Consider the following 18,777-nt stretch of genomic DNA (forward strand, 5'->3'; position numbering starts at 1 on the left):
AGTAAACGAAATCAACATATCCATTATCCCAATAGAATTTAATTAGTCTATCGTCTAATTAAAGTGTTCACAAAGAAAAAGAAGCGATATAATAACATCAAGTAGCAACTAGAGATGATCCTCTATCCCCGACTTGTGGAAGTAAATGAAGCTAGTCTCAAGAAATACAGATGAAAAGAATGATGGAAAAATCAGCTTTAATTTGAAAAATTATCAGATTACTCGAATAATGGATATTCGAATCCCTTCGTGTCTCTTAAATTAACTAATCTACAACTTAACAGCTCTAAAAAATGAAAATAAAAAGCATGCACTTCTTTTTTTTTTGGCGACGAAGCATGCACTTTTATTACACGGTTTCTTGCGAGATAAAGTTGCTCTCTCAATTCAAGCTCAGATGTTCAAGAGACTAACTATTCATCATAATTTTACACAAGGACAAAATCCAAATAGTTTTGGTATTAAAATAAAATTCGCCACTAAACAACATATCTATCATTCAAGCAGCATACCAAGTATACTTAACAAGCGAGCATGTTTTGCACCCAATCCATTCTTAGTTCTTACACAAAGTATTGATCAACACTTCTTATATTCACAAAATGAATCTACTCACTTTTGTGGTCAAGCAAGACAGTATTGTCACCATGCCTTAATGAAATGGCAGGATCTAATTGTCCCCCTGCCTCAACATGCGCAAAATGGTAAGGAACAGGTTAAGGATGTCCAGGTAGAGAGTGACCGAAGCCCATATGTACTCATCATAAGTGAATCGTTTTATCAAGTTATCGGTATCATAAACGATGTACCCTGAGAAGACTATAGCACTAAGTCCACCATAGACGGCGGTAGTAGCAGACCCAAATGGGAAGAATACCTACAACAGATGGGAAAAAGTCAGGTTCAAAGCCAAGCATGACGATCACATGAATTAAAATGTCACTTGCAGTATGCAATACCACTATACTAGTACAATCTTTACCTGAAGAAGTCCAGCAAAAATTATACCGACAAGGCTTGCAAACAAGACAGGTCCAAGGAAGCTGAAGTCCTTTCCCTTCTTGGCAGCCCAGAAGGTGTAAGCAGTGAGAGAGCAAACAACAGCTGCAGTTAGAACCAGTGCCTGGATCACAATTTTTCCTGCATGTACCATATACACGACAGTCAGCACCAAAGTCAGGTAATGCAATAAGTGAAGAAAGTGGCACACATACCATCAGTGTTGGCACATGCTACTCCAACAGTGAGACTCAAGCAAAGGGTAAATAGTCCAAGGAATATCAAGTTCTGTGGATGCTTTTGCTGGTAATGATACAATGGCCACAACACTGCAAAATCACATATGAAAGGGATAAACAATGTGTATTAAGTATTAACCATATAGTAACTATGATCATACTTTAAAAATCAAGATATACAATATGTGACATACTGGCATCTCACTGAATATTTAAGCACCACCCAATATCAGGTACCACATCATACAGTACCTCTGCCTCCATATCAAACAAAATAAAGAGGAGTGTTGGGGAAAAGGGACGGGGTGAGGGGAGTAAGAAGATGTCTATATCTGCTCTGGAATACTTACTTCCACTCAACTTCCAAAAAGTAGGGCAACAACTAGAAGAACTAAAAACCAGCCAATGACATCAATAAAAACCAAATAATATCCAACTCAGCAGCTCCTCTTCCTACAGACCATCTGACCAAACATTTCTCGCCTGTAAATGAATTCAGTTTAACATTTAAGGGTGTAACTTTGAACTTTAAGCTTATTTTGTATGACTTCGTGGTTCAACTTTTTATCTTTTTTTGTAGCTTTAACTGTTCTTTGTTTAGCTAACACATCCTCCACTATTCTATTATCACTACATACATATTAAGGCAATGGGGAAAAAAAGAGACAAATGGTCCCTAATACCATATGGAAAAATAGATGTGAGTGAGACAAGTTACTAAAATGGATTTGTACTGATAATACCGAACTTCCTTAAAGAGCAAATGTAAGTATTGTAAAAAAACAAAGGAAGTACTTTGCGTGACCTTGGATTTATAAGGTGCAAGGCGCATCGAGGGTCAAAGAATAACAGGAGCCCCCATGCACGCATCCCATAGGCAAAGGCACAGTTCAATTTTTTTAAGCTTTTTTGGTATTAAAAATTTGAAAAGATGAGCCACATATCAAGTACCATTGACACACAGAAAAAAAAAAAAACCTTAAAGGAAATAAGAAAACAAAATAGAGTCACGTGGGGAGCAGCGGGAACTGAGGAATGGAGAGTGACTTCCCTTTCCAAACTCACCAATCACCAAAAAGAAAAAATAGAAATTCCCGGGCATTCCGAATCGAAGAGAGAGAGGGTGCGGAAGAAGAGAAGATCCGAGTGAGAGAGAGTAAAAGAAAAGAAGAGTGAAGAGAGAGAGAGAGAGAGAGAGAGAGAGAGAGAGAGAGAGAGAGAGAGAGAGAGAGAGAGACGGGACTAGTCTAGATTTCGCTTTTAGCAGGCTCTAGCATTCTTCCATGCCCAGGACTTTAGCGATAATCAGTTGCTAATGAATTAAGATTTAGTGATTTATGTTCCTGATTAGAGTTTTGAGTAAGGGTTCGATTTAATAAAAATAGATCCAATTAACAAAGGATTTTTGCCCGAAATTGGTTTATAAAGCCCAAATAAGTTTACATTTAAAGGTACTTTTTTCTTTAAAATATTCAACTGAGGTCTACTCTTTGAGCTTGTCTTGGCAACAACCAGATGGAGTCCACAAAGACTCCACCAATGTAATTTGGTACATGTGCCTCTTCCTATTGGTACTGAAACGGTTTTACCTAAGTACCAATTGATACCAAAATGATGCTATATGAGTACCAATTGGAAGAGACTTAGGTATGGAAGTACCAAAATTACCCTTGGTGGAGCCTTTTGGAGACTCCAACAGTTGGTTACAAACACTTTCTCCTACTCTTTTTCATCCTGACTCTCCACTAAAAGTAGCCAAGAAAGTAGGAACATAGCCTTGACCCTCGCTGAAGGCTAGTACTCTGTCATATGCCACTACACCTCCCCTTTTGGACGCAATATTGCTTCCGCTTGATGCCAAGCACGCTTTATAAAGCTAGCAGGTCGGAAGTCAATTTGTCTAAGACAAAAATTTGCACTAACTCATCTTCGATATTAATGGCATAGATAGCTACAATACTACTTTAGATTTTAGAATATGAGATTCAGTCAGCAAACCAGTTGATTAATATAAAGCTATTATGCAGACCCAAAGCCAAATGTATACCAAGGCGAGCATTTTTGTTTCTGATGATATCCACTCAAGGCACAACTATACAGCATGGGGACCTACAAATTCACATAATTGCAGATTCAGTAACATGTACTACTCAGATCCACCATGGGCACAAATCTCCTCAACAACCCCAAAATCAAATATAACTAATTTCAGCTTCTAGTGTTCCTTCAGCCGTGAGCAACAGGAGAAAGAACAAGCTTCTTCTGTATTCTCCATTTCCTAACAGCACAAATTGCAATTTGTCTTTCTATTTTGAAAAATGAAAACTCTTAATAAATGGTGCTTAAACGGGGAGGAGCTAGCAAATTATGAAAGCTATACTAGTCTCTACAAGTGGAAACACAGGTGAAGGACTCTTTCACAAATAAAACATTGAGATTTCCAAACTCGGACCTATGATAAAATGACAATCGCGATTGCATAAAAAAGCAATTGTCAAATCAAAGGGCTTAACCTATGGGTCATCTATCTCCAAATGAACCTAGATAGCATAAAAGGAAGAACAGGCCAGACGAGTGATCTAATTCTAATAGCACACCATCTATTATCAGGTACCTATTACCCTTTTGTGAAATGTAGGAAAAACCTTTCCGATTTCGTTGCATACCAGTAATCTCACCATCTAGATTCCTTATAGAAGAGTCCCGAAACTCAAAAACATACTTCTATATCACAGAGTAAATGCCATAATAATTTTACGCCGGCCTCTTTCTCCTTGATAAACTACCTAAACTACCTAGAGCAACATGATATTCACTATCATAAAACCAAGGATCCAAACATGAGACTGTACCCACCATTCTCTTATTCTAAATCTAGTATATTCACACATGGGAATTCCTTTCTAATTTACTTCAATTGAATCTTAAACCAATATTTAGCTAGAGATCTCAACAGCAACCATAAGTCATAACATTACACACATAATTTCTAAAAAAATGAACATAGTACCATGAAAAAACAAAAGAATTTGAATTGCAAAATAAAGAAAGAAAGAAAAAGGAGGAATCTTGGGAAAAAAACACTTACAGATGAAGGGCATGAAAGCGAAGAAAAGAAGAAGTGCGGAATTTCCACGAAGAGTTTCATTGATGGGAGAATAAAGAACGGTGAGAAGAGATACAAGAGTGGTTAAGATGAGCTGAGCAGAGAGGATGCCATAGACCTTGCGTATGAAACCCCAACGCAATTGAGTCTCGCCATATCCTAATCCTGGGTATAGTGTTCCTTCTTCGATGTCCCCTTTCACTTCCAACCCTGAATACATCTTTGATCTTTGATCTTTGATCTTTGATCTAATTATCTTTTCCCCAAAAAATATCTCTCTCTCTCTCTTTCTGGGTATTCTTGGTGATGAATGGATGGGTGGTGGACAGTTTTTGGTTTTCTCCTCTAAAATGCGTTTACACCGACTTTTTTTTTTTTTTTTTTTATTTGTCGGACTGGCTACTTGCAGTTTCTGAATAGTCAATTCGTGTTTTTTGTTTGACGGGTTTACGAATTACGAGTAATCAACCATCATTACAGCATTAAAAAAAAAAAACTAAATACAACATCTAATATTTTATAAAATTCGATTCCCCGAAGTAGGGGGTTTCCGTTCGGATCGTAACCAGGCGAAAGAGAGTTCCGACTTCTTCAAGGACTGCAAGAGCTTCGATCTAGACCGAAACAAATAAAAAGAAAGCATTCGCTCAAACATGCGAAGAACGTCCGAGACGCCTTATATTATAGAAAGGCGCTTTGCGGGCTATGATTAATCTTACTTTTTTTTTAGTTGAAAGAAACATGATATGCTTTTATAACTTCTTATTTATTTGGTGTACCTAACTATCCATTATAGTATCACTAGTATATACGATTACCAACAAATCGTAGATTACCAACAGATCGTAGCGTATTACAATATTAGCCGATTTTTTTTTCCTGGATTACAATAAAAATAATAACAGCCATTCGGTGAGTACTCAATCGTGTAATTTCAAATTTATTATCTATTCAAAGTATGGTAGGAGATCAATTATTTTCTTTTCCGAATTAGGGGGTCATTTGTCCTACATGACAAACCTACAAGGGGGTCGCATTTATCATAATGAGTAAGATGACCATAGATGACCCCCCTACGAGGGGGTGGGGGTCATTTGTTATGGATGTCCCCTACCATGTTTAGTATGATCATGACCTTCCTATGAGGGTAGGTTAGTCTTTTATTCTTTTTTGCTATATTTAGCCTTTTTTTTTGTTGTACATATATAGCATTTAAAAACAAAAAAAAATATGTTGAATAATCCGAACTACGGTTAGTCTTTTCATATTATCTAGTTTATATGCCCGGGGATATACCCCAGGTAGTTTGTTTGGACTACGTTTTTTTCTTTTTCAAATTTTTTAATAACAAAAGCATTTAGTAGTTTAATTTAGATTTTAAATACAAAAGTGTGATGTAGTTTGGTGGTGGTGTAACGCGTCGATCTATAATCATCGTTATTAGGTTAATTAGAGAGTCATTAGCAGCGGAACCTAAACGATCGGTGTGTTACTGTCGTACTTTCCAATTGGAAAGCACAAGACAAACATAATTCATAAACTTAAACATATTATAACTTAAACGCATTATAATTATACATAAATAAAAACTTAAGTTGAAATTTAGCAACCCACTCTCTCTTCCCCCTGCTCCATTGCTGAAACAGGGCCTCGCCTTTCATCCCAATCGTGTACTGACATAGTTTGACATAAAATTAAACCATAATTATAAGCGTTTTAGAAAAGCTTAAAACTAAACAACTCGACGCAGCTATGCCGTCCCGTTATCATCATCAGTACCTAAAACATAAAACAAAACGCCATGAGCCGAGTCTCAGTAACATACTTCTCTAATATCGTAAAACATTCAATTCATTTTGTTAGCAAACAGGGAGGAGAGAAATAGTAAAACTATTTTGTAAACATGTCATTTTATCGTAAACATAAAACATTACCGTCATCCTTTATCATGTTCACATCATATATATTTTAATTAGGTAACTTGACTAGTAAATCAGAAGGGACGTCTCCCCATTGCACAACATAGGTGACACTAGTGGTCCCCATATATTAATTTGTCGGGCAGTCACAACATAGGTAACACTTGCGGCGCCCGTATCATAAAACAATCAGGCAGTGACAACATAGGTGATACTTGGGGTGCCCGTAGAATACTGCCAAAAACCATCTTTCACTGTACTTTATCATGTTTTGTTTCTTTTACGTATCATAATTACATTACATAACCGTAATCGTAATCATGAAACGTAATCATAATCATAACATAATCATAATCATATTTTCATAAAGTCGTCGTATTCCATGAAATACTTTCATATCATCAAAAGTCATCATATTCATAAAAACATTTCATATCCGATAATCCATACGTCAACAACATAGTGCGAAACATCATAAAAGATAATTAGAAAGGGATTGTGGGTGTTAGCAGTAGACGTTATCTGGTGTCGTAGTTAAGTTTTCTTGAGAGCCATGGGAGGCCTGTAATATTCCTTCCTTTAATCTAATAAATAATTATACAACGGGATTTGTTACTAACTAAGTGGCGTTATAGGAAGCGCTTAAACTTCATATTCATCCTTATTCTCTTTTAATAAAGTTCTAGTAAATAGGGTGAACTTATGTTCTTCCATTAGGCCATCGTAGTATTAATAATACTCGTAATTCTAGCTTATATTTTACATCTTTTGAAAAATAAAAGTTACGTTGAGATGATAATATTTTAAACATAAATAATCGTGATTGATAAATCATATTTGAAGATGTGTAAATATGACTTCCATAATCTAGTTATTTCATTCCTTAATAACTATAAGTACACGTAAGTATTTTAATAAGCTTATTTAATAACAATATTATAATTTTAACCCCCTAATATATTTTATAAATTAAAACTAATGATGGAAACTTATTAAGTTACTCATCGATGTTCAACTATAAATTACTAAACTGGATTGATTATTATCATTAGTCTAATTATCTAAAATATTATTACTAATGGATTATAATAGTTGTCAATAAACTTATGAGATAAACATAGTTATTTTACAAATAACTTCATGTTCCATTACAAAATTCAGATTATAAGAACTAGTAGTTAATTAATTTAGCATAACATTCTTAACCTAATCCTTAATATAACATTAACTCAAACTAGTTAAAGGTTTAAACTAAACTAAGTGGTTTAATTAAAATCAACAAATCAGTCCACTTAAGCCCAATATGTCAAAGCAACAAAATAACTAAGTAGCTTAACTTAACCAAATCAGATTATTAAGCCCAATCAAAGTCATTTAACAAACTAAGCTAAATTGGTTTAGTTAATGAAATCAAGAAATCAGTTTAGGCCCAAGTTATAATTAATCAACAAAATAGCTTTAACTAACTTTTAATCTTTGATCTAATTACCTTTATCCCAATAAAATCTCTCTCACTTTCTCTCTTTCTGGGTATCAGTTGATTCTTGGTGATGAATGGATGGGTGGTCGACAGTTTTGGTTTTCTCCTCTCAAATGGGTCTTCACCAACTTTATTATTTTATTATTTTTATTTGTTGGAGTAGCTACTTGCTGAGTTGCTGACTTGTTTAATAGTCAATTCGTGTTTTTACGGGTTTATAATTAATCAACCATCATTTTTAAAGGTAAAACCTGCATTTGTTTTAAAGAGAAATTTTGTTAATGGAAGGTCAAACGCCATCTTAATAGGTATTAAAGAAAAACAAGATACAATCACACAAAGGTAAATCAAATTCGTCTTCAAAGAAACTACGATGAACCAGATCGAGCAATACAACGCAGCCCCCTTGTATTTGTTGAATCACGCATCTATTATTGAGGATGTCTATCATTCTGACATAGTTTGTGAAAAGCATTGTAGATCGAGTCATATTGACCGCATCTGAGATTCCAATACCTTTATGTTGAGTCTCGAACTTCAACCCATGAGAACAATTTTTCATACCTAAAGACAAAAAAACAATACTCACAACTCCCATAGGGGAGAAGGATATCTTCACAACAGAGACTAAAATCTCCATAACTGGGTTCGAAAAAATCTCATAAATAGAGACTAATTTATTCTATTAAACAAGAAAATGAACTAAAAACTGAAAATAAAAGGGAAAAAGGGGCTTACTATGAATGAAATCATCCATGTAAAACCTTAAATGATGAATAAGGGGCAGGAGAGGCTATGGTTAGAGAGATAAAAAAGAGAAGGAAAAATTTGCATGCATAATCCAAACTATATATGACCAGTCTTTCCATATTTATTCCATTTATGGTTATTCAAATCATTGTGTTGCCTTTCTAAAATGAACCTATATCACCTACAACATATAAATAAACATTTTATTAACTTCTCTCTAAAAAAGAAAAGGGAGAGCATCTCTATCTATAGTAAAAACCTAGAGACATATGAAACTTTTCACAAAGTCATAAATAGAAAAATCTACCAAAAACAAAACCATCCAAATCCAGGAAAATAGCTCGAGCACCCAACATTGCGATCAACGAAACAGAAACCCTAAGAAGAATGGGAATCAGAATACTCAAAGAAGAAGAAGACATCGATCCCGCGGACAATGATCTCTTCTCAGCAGTCATAGGGAAGGTAAAGGATCTGAGAGACTTCCATGAGGAAAAGATCCGAGAATGGGTTAATCAACTTTGAATAATGAACGGGGAAATCCGCGTGAAAAAGGTAAGCTAACTTTTCTTCTTTATTTGCTCATACATAAGAGATAAATCAAAGCTAGCTTCTCTTGGCTCAACAAACTACCAAGGATCCTTCTTTCTCTTCACAAAATGTCAACCAAGGGTCTTCTTTAGATCCTTAACCTTCTTAAGAGCTCCTCTATGGATTAGGGTAGAAGGCTCCCCCTCATTTACAACAAAACTCACATAGTAAGGAATGCTCTAGAGAGAATTGGTAGAGTCCTGTATTTTGACAACCCTTCAACATCCAAGGAATCAAAGACTTCCTCAGAGCCAAAGTAATAATTCGCATAAACAATCCTCTAATGTCATGCTTTTACTTTGTATCAGAAAATAATGAACCAGATTGGATATACTTCAGATATGAAGGAGTTTTCGTCTATTGTGCTAAATGTGGGAGAATAGGACATAGGAGGCCAAGATGTAATGGATGACATTGGCCAAGGAGTTGACCAACCATTGATATCCCCCACATTTCATCCCTTGTTTTCGAATAAACTCACATATAGGGTTAAAAAGAGTGCAGAGAAACAAGATCACACAAGTAAACTTAGTGGATTACTCATGGGAAAGGGATGAGAAAGGGGACAACCTATCAGAGAATTCCCAATCAGAAAACGAAGATAACTAAAATGCTGAAAAAAAACTCCAATCCGTCCCAAAACTCAACCAGCGAATCCGACAACTCACATGGCAGGGATGATAACTGATAAGTGTGTTTCAAACGTACATTATGGACTCCTTTTAGCTCATTTTGATCCTCTTTCTCCCATTTCTTCCCTCTTTATTCTCCCTTTCCCCTTCTATTTCATTCACTTGATCATACTTGATCATAGTGATATTTTGCTAGATTTTTAGTCATTTTTGACCGAATTTCTAGTACATTTGCTTTCACCTTGTTTTACCATGTTCTTGATATAGGTGAAACTACTAAGATGGCTACGATTTGTAAATTTGGAAAAGTTAGCAATGAAAACAAAGCACACATTGATAAATGGTGTGCTTGCACCATTCCCCATGTCCGCTCGCACAAAGAAGCACATTGCACAATGAAATCTTGAACGGAGAACTTCAAATGGATATAACTTTCAAACTACAAATCGGATGAAGGTAATTCCACTTGGAGGTGAAAGCTCGTTTCGATATCTTTCCAACGACTGGTCATAAGCTTGATTTGGATATAAAACGAAGAAGTTATGCTCGTTTTAAGTTGAATTGTCCAGTCTGAGGCAGAAGGGTGAGGTGCGCCCGCACCTGATTTTGGTGCGCCCGCACCTCTGATTGGTGCGCCCGCACCAGTCGTTTCCGAAAAATGAAGCTCGTGGCTTCATTAAACGAGTTTTTATTTTATTTCGAAGACTTACGCTTTATTCTAGTTTTCACACAATATTTCAGGGTTTTGTATTAGAGAGAAAACACTTGAGTTTTCATTGGTAATTGAGATTAGAGATCATAGTTTGTGATTCGATTTACATTCAAGGTACTTTTTATTCAATTCAATTCAAAGTTTTAGTTTTTATTTCATTCTCTGGTGTTTGTTTATGTTCTCATATTATTTAAGATCTTCATTCTCTTAGTTTATGAATTGCGATTTCATTAGTTTAATCATTTCTTAATCATGTTTAGCCTTAGATTAGTCATAGATTTTATGTTTAATTGCTTAAACTCCATGATTAGTGAGTATTTCATATCTAGGGTTAGGGTGAAAGTATGAATTAGGGTTTTAAATATGTTGTTGATGTGATTGTGATGATGGAGAAGTTTATGCATTGATCTTGGTGTTTTGAGACCTTAGGATAGATATTGATCACATTTATACTTTGGTATTTTGATTTCAAATGTTCTTAAATCGGATTTTGAACTCTTTTATCATCCCCAAGAATCAACTTAATTTCAATACCAAGATATTGGATGGAAATTAAGGGGATCCTTCATTAGGGGTTTTCCAAACTTATCGAATCTCTTAATCAATTAACAAAGACCATTCGAGAGAGGATTTAGTTGATAGATTAAGCGATTACTCTTGAGGACCATTCGAGAGAGGACTCAAGTTTTAGAGGAGAACTAAACCTTGCATAATCGTCTTTGTTGCTTCACAATCGCATTAACAATCATCATCCGTTCTTATTCATACTAGTAAGCCTTAACTCTAGTGTCTTTTATTTGATATTTAAACTCGTGATTTTTGCTTGTTCTAGCTGTTAGATAGTCTTAATTGTTACCAACATATTTCAAACCCCAAATACCTTTCAATTAGGTAGTCTAGACTGATAGACTCTAATCAATCCCATTTTCCCTGTGGATCGACCCTTGACTTGCCCTTACTATTTCCTTAGTAGTTGCTTGTTAGGATTATAAATATTGTTTGGGAAGCGGTTCTTAGTGCCTGAATGACACACTAAAAACCTCTTATCAATAACAATAACAACAACACAGACGTCCAACTAAACAATCATCAGAGAAGAAACTCATCTACGTCAACCCTAAAGCGAAAGACAGAACTTGGTGAAAGTTCATCACAGAGGCAAGGAAAAAGTTTTAAATCGCAAAATTACGATGCTCCAGATTGGGGAGTGAAACAGAAGCATAGTTTAAAGAGGAAAAGAACTAAAGTGGGAAAGGAGCCCAAGACATTCTATAGCACACGTGCAGCAGCAGAGAATAGCAACCTAAAAATCGAGTGGACTTTTGGCGTATGAAATCTCCCCAAGTATCCAAAAAACAATCCTTTCAACTACCCCATTTTTTCAGCCCCAAAGTATTACCATAGTACCCCTATATGCTCCTTAGTGTGGCTTGCCTTTCTCAAGGATACTATGATAATCTATTGCATGACCCCTCAGACTAAACGTAGGTCTAATTACTCTTATAGCCATTTACTCTCCTCTCAACCAATGTTAATTAAGACCACAACCATTTTTCTGAAACATCACCTAACTAGAAGTAAAATCTCCAGTTCTTCAACTCCCTCTCCCATTTATTTAAGCAAGGTTAATCCAAAAAGAGGAAATATTCCTCCATTAGGTAACTTCCTCTTCAAAGTTTATTCCCTCATGGAACCCCACATCAGAACTTCCTTCCCTAACCTCTCACCAGCCCAGATATTCCCATTATTAGACCAAACTCTACCAGACTCGCCATGTCAGTTCTACGTACTATGAGGAGGAGGTAAATCTTGCTGACCTCTTTACCTCAGTCGACCTCACCAGCTCAGATAGGCTCTATATACCTCAAGACCCATTTGTTGACCCCTTTATTCCATTCGGGTCCATTGAATACCTAGATGCTAACAACATCTTCATCCAAACTACACCACCCTCTGGAGGAAACCTTGGACCCACAACCAAATACCCAACCCCAAAAAATAACCCCCACTTGGGCCTAGATAATCTGAACGTTGAACCTTGGGATGAAGTAGCCCAAATCTAACCACGCCAAGCCCAAGGGCTTTGATGAAATTGTTTTGTAAGCCCAAGAAGAAATAGTAGACAACTTTAAAGGGTACAAAAACTGATGACTTTAGCCCTCCCAAGAATACCAACTACCACCCACCACCAAACTCTCCAAGCTCCACAAACTCATTCATATCAGCCAACTCTGAATTCCCATTACTATAAAACCTAATGAATTTCCTGGAAGATCTAAACAGCTCTGTCCCTCCACCACCACCAAATACCCCCACCAATCCTTCAATCCATGCTCAAGCTCCTAGCCATCTTCTTAAAGGAAAGAGACAAAAGGAAAGATGAAGATTCAGGGGCAACCCTTGGACCCCTATGGGCTTTCTAGCCATGAACATATTTGAAGCCAGTACCAGTTAAAAAGATCTAGCCCAACTCAAATAAACCTAACTTTCACAGATTATTCCAAGTACCCTCCCCTTTTATCTAAACCACCCTCAGGCCTTAAAAAAAGGAAATTAATTCTTTAGTATCCATCCCGGATCTGAACATAACACCAAAGATAGTGATCCCAAAACATGGAATCAAGTGAGTAAGAGGAAGAAAGTACGAACAAAAGATAAGGGTAAGAAGCTGCTCAAGTTTGGTCTCAGTGATGAAGATAAAGAAGAGCTTAAAATAAAAAAGCTTGTGGACCTCATATTCAAAACTATCAATCAGTTGGAATTGTAGGGGTCTTGGCAACATTTCACCCCCTATCAATTAATTCATTTATAATGTTGCTAATAGCTTTAACCTAGACTTTATTTTCCTGTGTGAAACTAAATGTAGTGTTTCTTTCCTTGAACCAATTTTCTTAAATCCAGAGTTCATTGGATATGTAGGAGTGGACGCTAAGGACAACAGTGGAGGTTTGTTCCTCTATTAGTCAAAGCGTATGGTAGTTTCGATTTCTTCAGTCACAAAAAATGTAATTGTATGCAAGGCTCTTGAGCCTACGAACTATAATTACAATATAGTATTTGTCTATATATGGCTCACCTTACGTCAAGGAAAAACACCAAATCTGGGAACAAATCACAAACAACATTGACCCCACTTCTAGAGATTGGGTCTTAGTAGGGGATTTTAACCAAGTAGAAGGCACAAATCAGACACTAGAAGGCTCTAAAACAATCCAGGGAGCTAAAAGATTTATTGATTGGAAAATAGGAATTAACCTGCTAGATATTCCTTTCCACGGAGTGACCTTTACCTGGACAAACAATAGAGAAGGAAGAGATGTAATCTATGAAAGATTAGACAAAGCTTTTTTGTAATGATCATTGGAAAATGAACACCCTGAAGCCTTTGTCACCAATCTTCCAATCCTTCTTTCTGACCATAGTCCAATAATTCTAAATTCTTCACCACAAAAGAAGAGACCACTGACACGATAACGCAGATTTGGAAACAAAGTCACAAATGCTCTAACGCTTTCATCTTGCAAAGAAAGCTAGAAGAATTCCTCCTTTTTGCAAAAGTATGGTGCATTAAATACAAAAAGAAAAACAAAATTGATTGGCAACATATAAACAAGGATCTAAACCAAATTCAAAGCAATATCTCAAGCCAAGAAGATGCTTTAGAAGATATAAAAGCAAGAGAGGCAACAGTCAATGAAGAGGATAAATGGAGATTTTGGAAGCAGAGGTCAAAGTCTAGGCGGGATGCTCTAGGAGATCAAACAACATCTTTCTTCTACAATTGTGTTAAGACTAGGATCTATAGAAATTAAATAAGGTCCATGTTGACTGAGGATGGCTCCATATAACAAGTCAAACTGATATAAAAGACTCTTTGATCGGGTTTTTGGCCCGATCTCCGATCCATGAAAACTTGAGATTTCGGGTTTTCTGTCTGGACTGGAATGGATCGGATCAGATTTTTTTTTTTGTAAAAATTGGCTTGGAGGTTAAAAAAAAGTTTAAAACTTAGAAAAGTTAGAAGTAAAAACCTCATCTTTATTGCCTTTAATATTATTGTTCTTAGTATTATTAGTTTTTAATCGATCAAATTTATTAATATGTTTAAACTTAAGCAAAAAAGATTTTTTTGTATAAAAAAAAAATACATATTCCAATCCAACTAGTCCAAAATTGGACCGGATTGGAATATTCCTGTCCGATCCCGGTCCAAAAAAAATTCGAATTCCCGCCCTACATTAGCCCTCTTTGGATTCTCTCACTTGCTGCTGGTGGTCAAGCTTCTAGGATTTTATACTCAAGCTTGGATTATTAGTCGTCATAAATTGCTTCAATTGACAGCATTTTTAAGTAGATTTATGTTGCCTTTGTCAGTTTCGATTATCCTTTGCTCTTGATTGTTATTTTTAGTAGGTTTCAGGCTTTGTTATTTAAGGTCTTTGTTTTTTCACCTCAAGTTGCTGAAGGTATTAGCTTCATTTTAGTTTCTCCATTTGAGCTCCAGGACGGTTTCTTTTAATTTCTCTTTTATGTTGAGGCTCGGAGAAGTTGGATTCTTTAATGTTAAATTCTAGCATGGAAAGAAAATTAAGTTAAGTTGATGACAATGATAAGGAAATGAAAGAAATATTTGAGAAGTTTGAGGGTCCCATGAGTCTTCCCATATGTTTGCTTCACTCAAAGAAGGAAATTACTTGTTTAAAATCTGGCAAATTTGACAAAGCTTTTTCCAAGTGCAATAAAGCTGCTAAATTCCTATGTATCATAATGTTTCATTTTGGTTAAAGGGGATATTGCGCTTCGAAATATGGCAGTCTCTTTGCACTTGAATATGACGGCTTATGCTTTGAAAATGAATAATTTCAATAAAACAATTGTCTTTTGCTCACTTGTATTAGACAGTGGCGTATCCAGAATTTTTACCTTGTGGGTTCGGAATTTGAGACATTAGTCCAAATTTTAGATTACGACTCATAACTTAGTTGGGCGTGCATAATGCTATTACAAAAATTAAATTATTATTGTTTTGTACTTTGTACATGTATCATGTATGATAAATCGTGCAAAAATGGTTTATCATGAAAGAATGATCAACTTTGTCTCAGAAAAAGTACTCAAACTACATATTACTTCGAGTATTTTTTGTGATTAAAACAAACAGATAAGTCTACAATAATAATTAGAGGATTAAATACAATAAAATACTGTATTGAAAGGAAAAGAATTAAAAAAAATTGAAGATTGACAAAAAAAAAAGAAAAAAGAAAGAAAGAAAAACATCATGCAGCAAAAAGGAAGAAGTAGAATAGATTAATGATAGCCGAGCATATTCGAACTCGCGACGACAGGCAGCAGATGAGCAGAACCATCATGCCGTCACCGCTCTGTACGTTTCATTACACACATTATACATTTTATATCTTTTCCAGCTTTAGTAAGCTTTGCTGATTTTACCCGAATCCACTATGGGTTCAACTGAACCCAGTGAACCCATAGTGGATCCGCCCATGGTATTAGATGTTGACAGTAGTAGCAATGTCAAGACCCTTTGTAGGAGAGGAATAACTTTTGCTAGGTCTGGAAACTTTGAGGATTTTTTTATTTATTTAAGTGCAGCACCGGTTGGGGTTCTTATCGCACGAGTTGATCCTGAAATGTACTCGGCTCTACTCGTAAGCTCGACGAGCTTGGTAAGTGAAGCTCGACTCGAGTTTGTGAGCTTCACTAAAGGCTCAAGTTCAAGCTGGATTTGAGACACATTAAAAACAAACCAACACAACATTAAGCCATAAATAAAAATTCATATTCGAAATTTTATAAAAATTATAGACAAATCTTGTAGAACAATAGACAAAATTCAAAAAAATAACATGAATAAACATGTTTTATTTTTATTTTTGACATGTTAACTAAATGAATTACTACAAATATACATGTAAATTGACAAACTATATCTAAAAGGATACAAAAAGAAAGACACTTGAAATTTGTATAAAAGGATACATATTGTATAATAACTTTTTAAAGTGTTTTAGTCTATAATAACTTCTTAAAGTGCGGTAAATTACAATAATTTTTAACATAATATAATAATTGAGCTTGTTCACGAGTTTTTCGAGCCAAGATTGGTCTAATTTGGCTCGGCTCGTTAAGGTCTCGAGCTGAGCTTGAATCTGAGCCGAGCTACCACGAGCTTTGATCGACCTCTGACTAACCTTTGACCGAACTGTTTGCCAACAGGCCGTGCTCATTATCACCGCTAAGCATGGGAATTAGAGCCAAAAAATAAGGAAGTCCAAAAGGAGTTAGAAGCTCTTGAATGTTTGTTCTCAAAAAAATTGGATGATGCGGAGGGAAAATATAGTACAATGGGTAGTTGCAGACTTGCAGTATGTTGAAGGCTAGGACTCTGGGTGATCATGTACATGTCCCAGAGTAAAATAAGATTAATTTGATGAAGCATGGAACAAAAGGGAAAAAAAAGTGTAGGAGGATGCAGAGGGGTCTAGTACTTTAAAGGAAAACGAGCTCTCTAACTGTTATGTTCTAATATTTGCTTAAGCTTGTGATCGCAGGTAGGGACTATGTTGCAGATACCTGGAGAACAGCTAAGAAGGGTCAGGTGGCAGTGTTGAAAGCATAAAGAAAATCTAGAAGATATTTCAAAGAGGCATGCATTCGTTAAAGAAGACTTAATCAAAAAGACGTTGCCACAATAGCTCACGCCTAAAAAATAGGACGAAGTCCATGATCGAGTAAAAGAAAGAGCTATTCCCTTGATTCTAGGAGGTCATGGCGGAAGAAAAGGAGTTAGTTATCACGGACAAGTTTAGTAACGTTAGGGAAGAATTCATTTATATAAATAGAGGGGAGAGCATCTAAGAAAAACACAAGTTCTTATCATTTACATTCAGTATTATTCTTGCTCTCTTTAACATTACAAAAGTATTTAGACTAAGCTGTAACACTTTGATATAGTGGATTGGTGGACTCATTGCCACCCGCGATTTTTCACCCTTTTGTTCCTAGGGTTTTCCGCGTCACCATCTTTGGTGTTCTGTCTTCATTGCATTGTTTCTTTTGCAGCTAGTCATCCTTCCTAGCGCTAGCTGTATCTTGTCTAGCTGTAGATCCTCAGCTAAGTTTTTCCTGTGCAGAATTTGGCATAAACAGTTTGGCGCCCACCGTGGGGCTCTACATCTAAATTTCCATAAAATCTAAAAAAAGCAAATATACACATATCTCATTCCAAAAAATGGCTTATGATATTGCCGAACTGATGAAAGGCGCTTTGCTGAAAGCTCAACAAGTCCTTCGTCGTGCCCAATCTGAATCCCAGCAAACTAACGATACTCTCAGTAAAGAGCTGGAGTCCGTTAAAAGCAATAAGGCGCCCAAGCCCCGTGGTCACGGGTTGATTCCCCGCAATCTCAATCTCACTGACTCCAGTAGCAGCGAAGACGAAGAGGAGGAGCATGATGCCAGATCAGACAAGGAGGAGGAGGTCGATCCTGCCGCTAAGAAGCTGGCGCTCCTGGAATATCATAATAAGAAGATACTTCGCATGCTGGCGAAGTTACCTGGAGCACCAACGCCCGTGGCTGAAGAATCCCCCAATGGTTATGCGCAATCCCCCTTCGTTGATGAAATCGCAAAGGCCAGGATCCCCAAAAAGATCAATGTATCCCAACCTCACAAGCTATATGATGGGGCTGCAGACCCTCATGATCACGTGGCGCAATACAAGCAGAAGATGTGGACCTTATCCATTCCTGAGCATCTCCTTGAGGCAACCATGTGCAAGTCATTTGGAGCCACCTTATCTAGACCAACTCTACAATGGCTAATCAGCCTAAAACCAGGTAGTTTCCCAAATTTTGCTGCTTTGATTAACAAGTTTTATTTGCAATTTGCTAGCAGTAGAGTCTTGGAGAAACACACGGGTGAAGTGTACCAAATTACTCAGAAAACGAACGAAGCTGTGAGGCAATACTTGGACCGATTCAACAAAGAAATGATATCAGCCAAAAGCCTCGATATACCTACTGCCATTGAAGCATTCAGAAGAGGATTACCATATAGATCCAGGCTATATTATGAGCTTACCAGGTACCCTGTAACACCTTCGAGGAAGTTAGAGCTAGAGCCATGGCTGAAATTCGCGTCGAGGAAGATGAAGTGTCCAAATATGGAGGCGAGTCTAGCTATGACAGTAAGGCACAAGGCCAGAAGAAGAATGATTGGCGTCACCAGCCTTATCAAAAGCGTGAAACCAACAGCGTAGCAAAAAAGGCTACAGGTAAGCTGGCTGAAAATAATTATCTATCTATTTCCTCCTATTGTTTTAAC

At 36.4% G+C, this 18,777-nt stretch overlaps 1 protein-coding gene across 1 annotated transcript; it reads right to left on the reverse strand.

Annotated features, from left to right (window-relative positions):
* Nucleotides 1-297: 297 nt before the first annotated feature.
* Nucleotides 298-4,700, reverse strand: LOC104906737 (BI1-like protein). The gene is made up of 4 exons (XM_010695534.4): nucleotides 4,327-4,700; nucleotides 1,215-1,328; nucleotides 983-1,140; nucleotides 298-877 (listed from the first exon to the last, which is right to left on the reverse strand). The coding sequence occupies exons 1-4, from the start codon at nucleotides 4,562-4,564 to the stop codon at nucleotides 671-673; spliced, it is 717 nt and encodes a 238-aa protein (XP_010693836.1). The 5' UTR covers nucleotides 4,565-4,700; the 3' UTR covers nucleotides 298-670.
* Nucleotides 4,701-18,777: the final 14,077 nt, after the last annotated feature.

Source organism: Beta vulgaris, chromosome 3 (genome assembly GCF_026745355.1).
Source record: "Beta vulgaris subsp. vulgaris cultivar EL10 chromosome 3, EL10.2, whole genome shotgun sequence".
NCBI lineage: Eukaryota > Viridiplantae > Streptophyta > Magnoliopsida > Caryophyllales > Amaranthaceae > Beta > Beta vulgaris.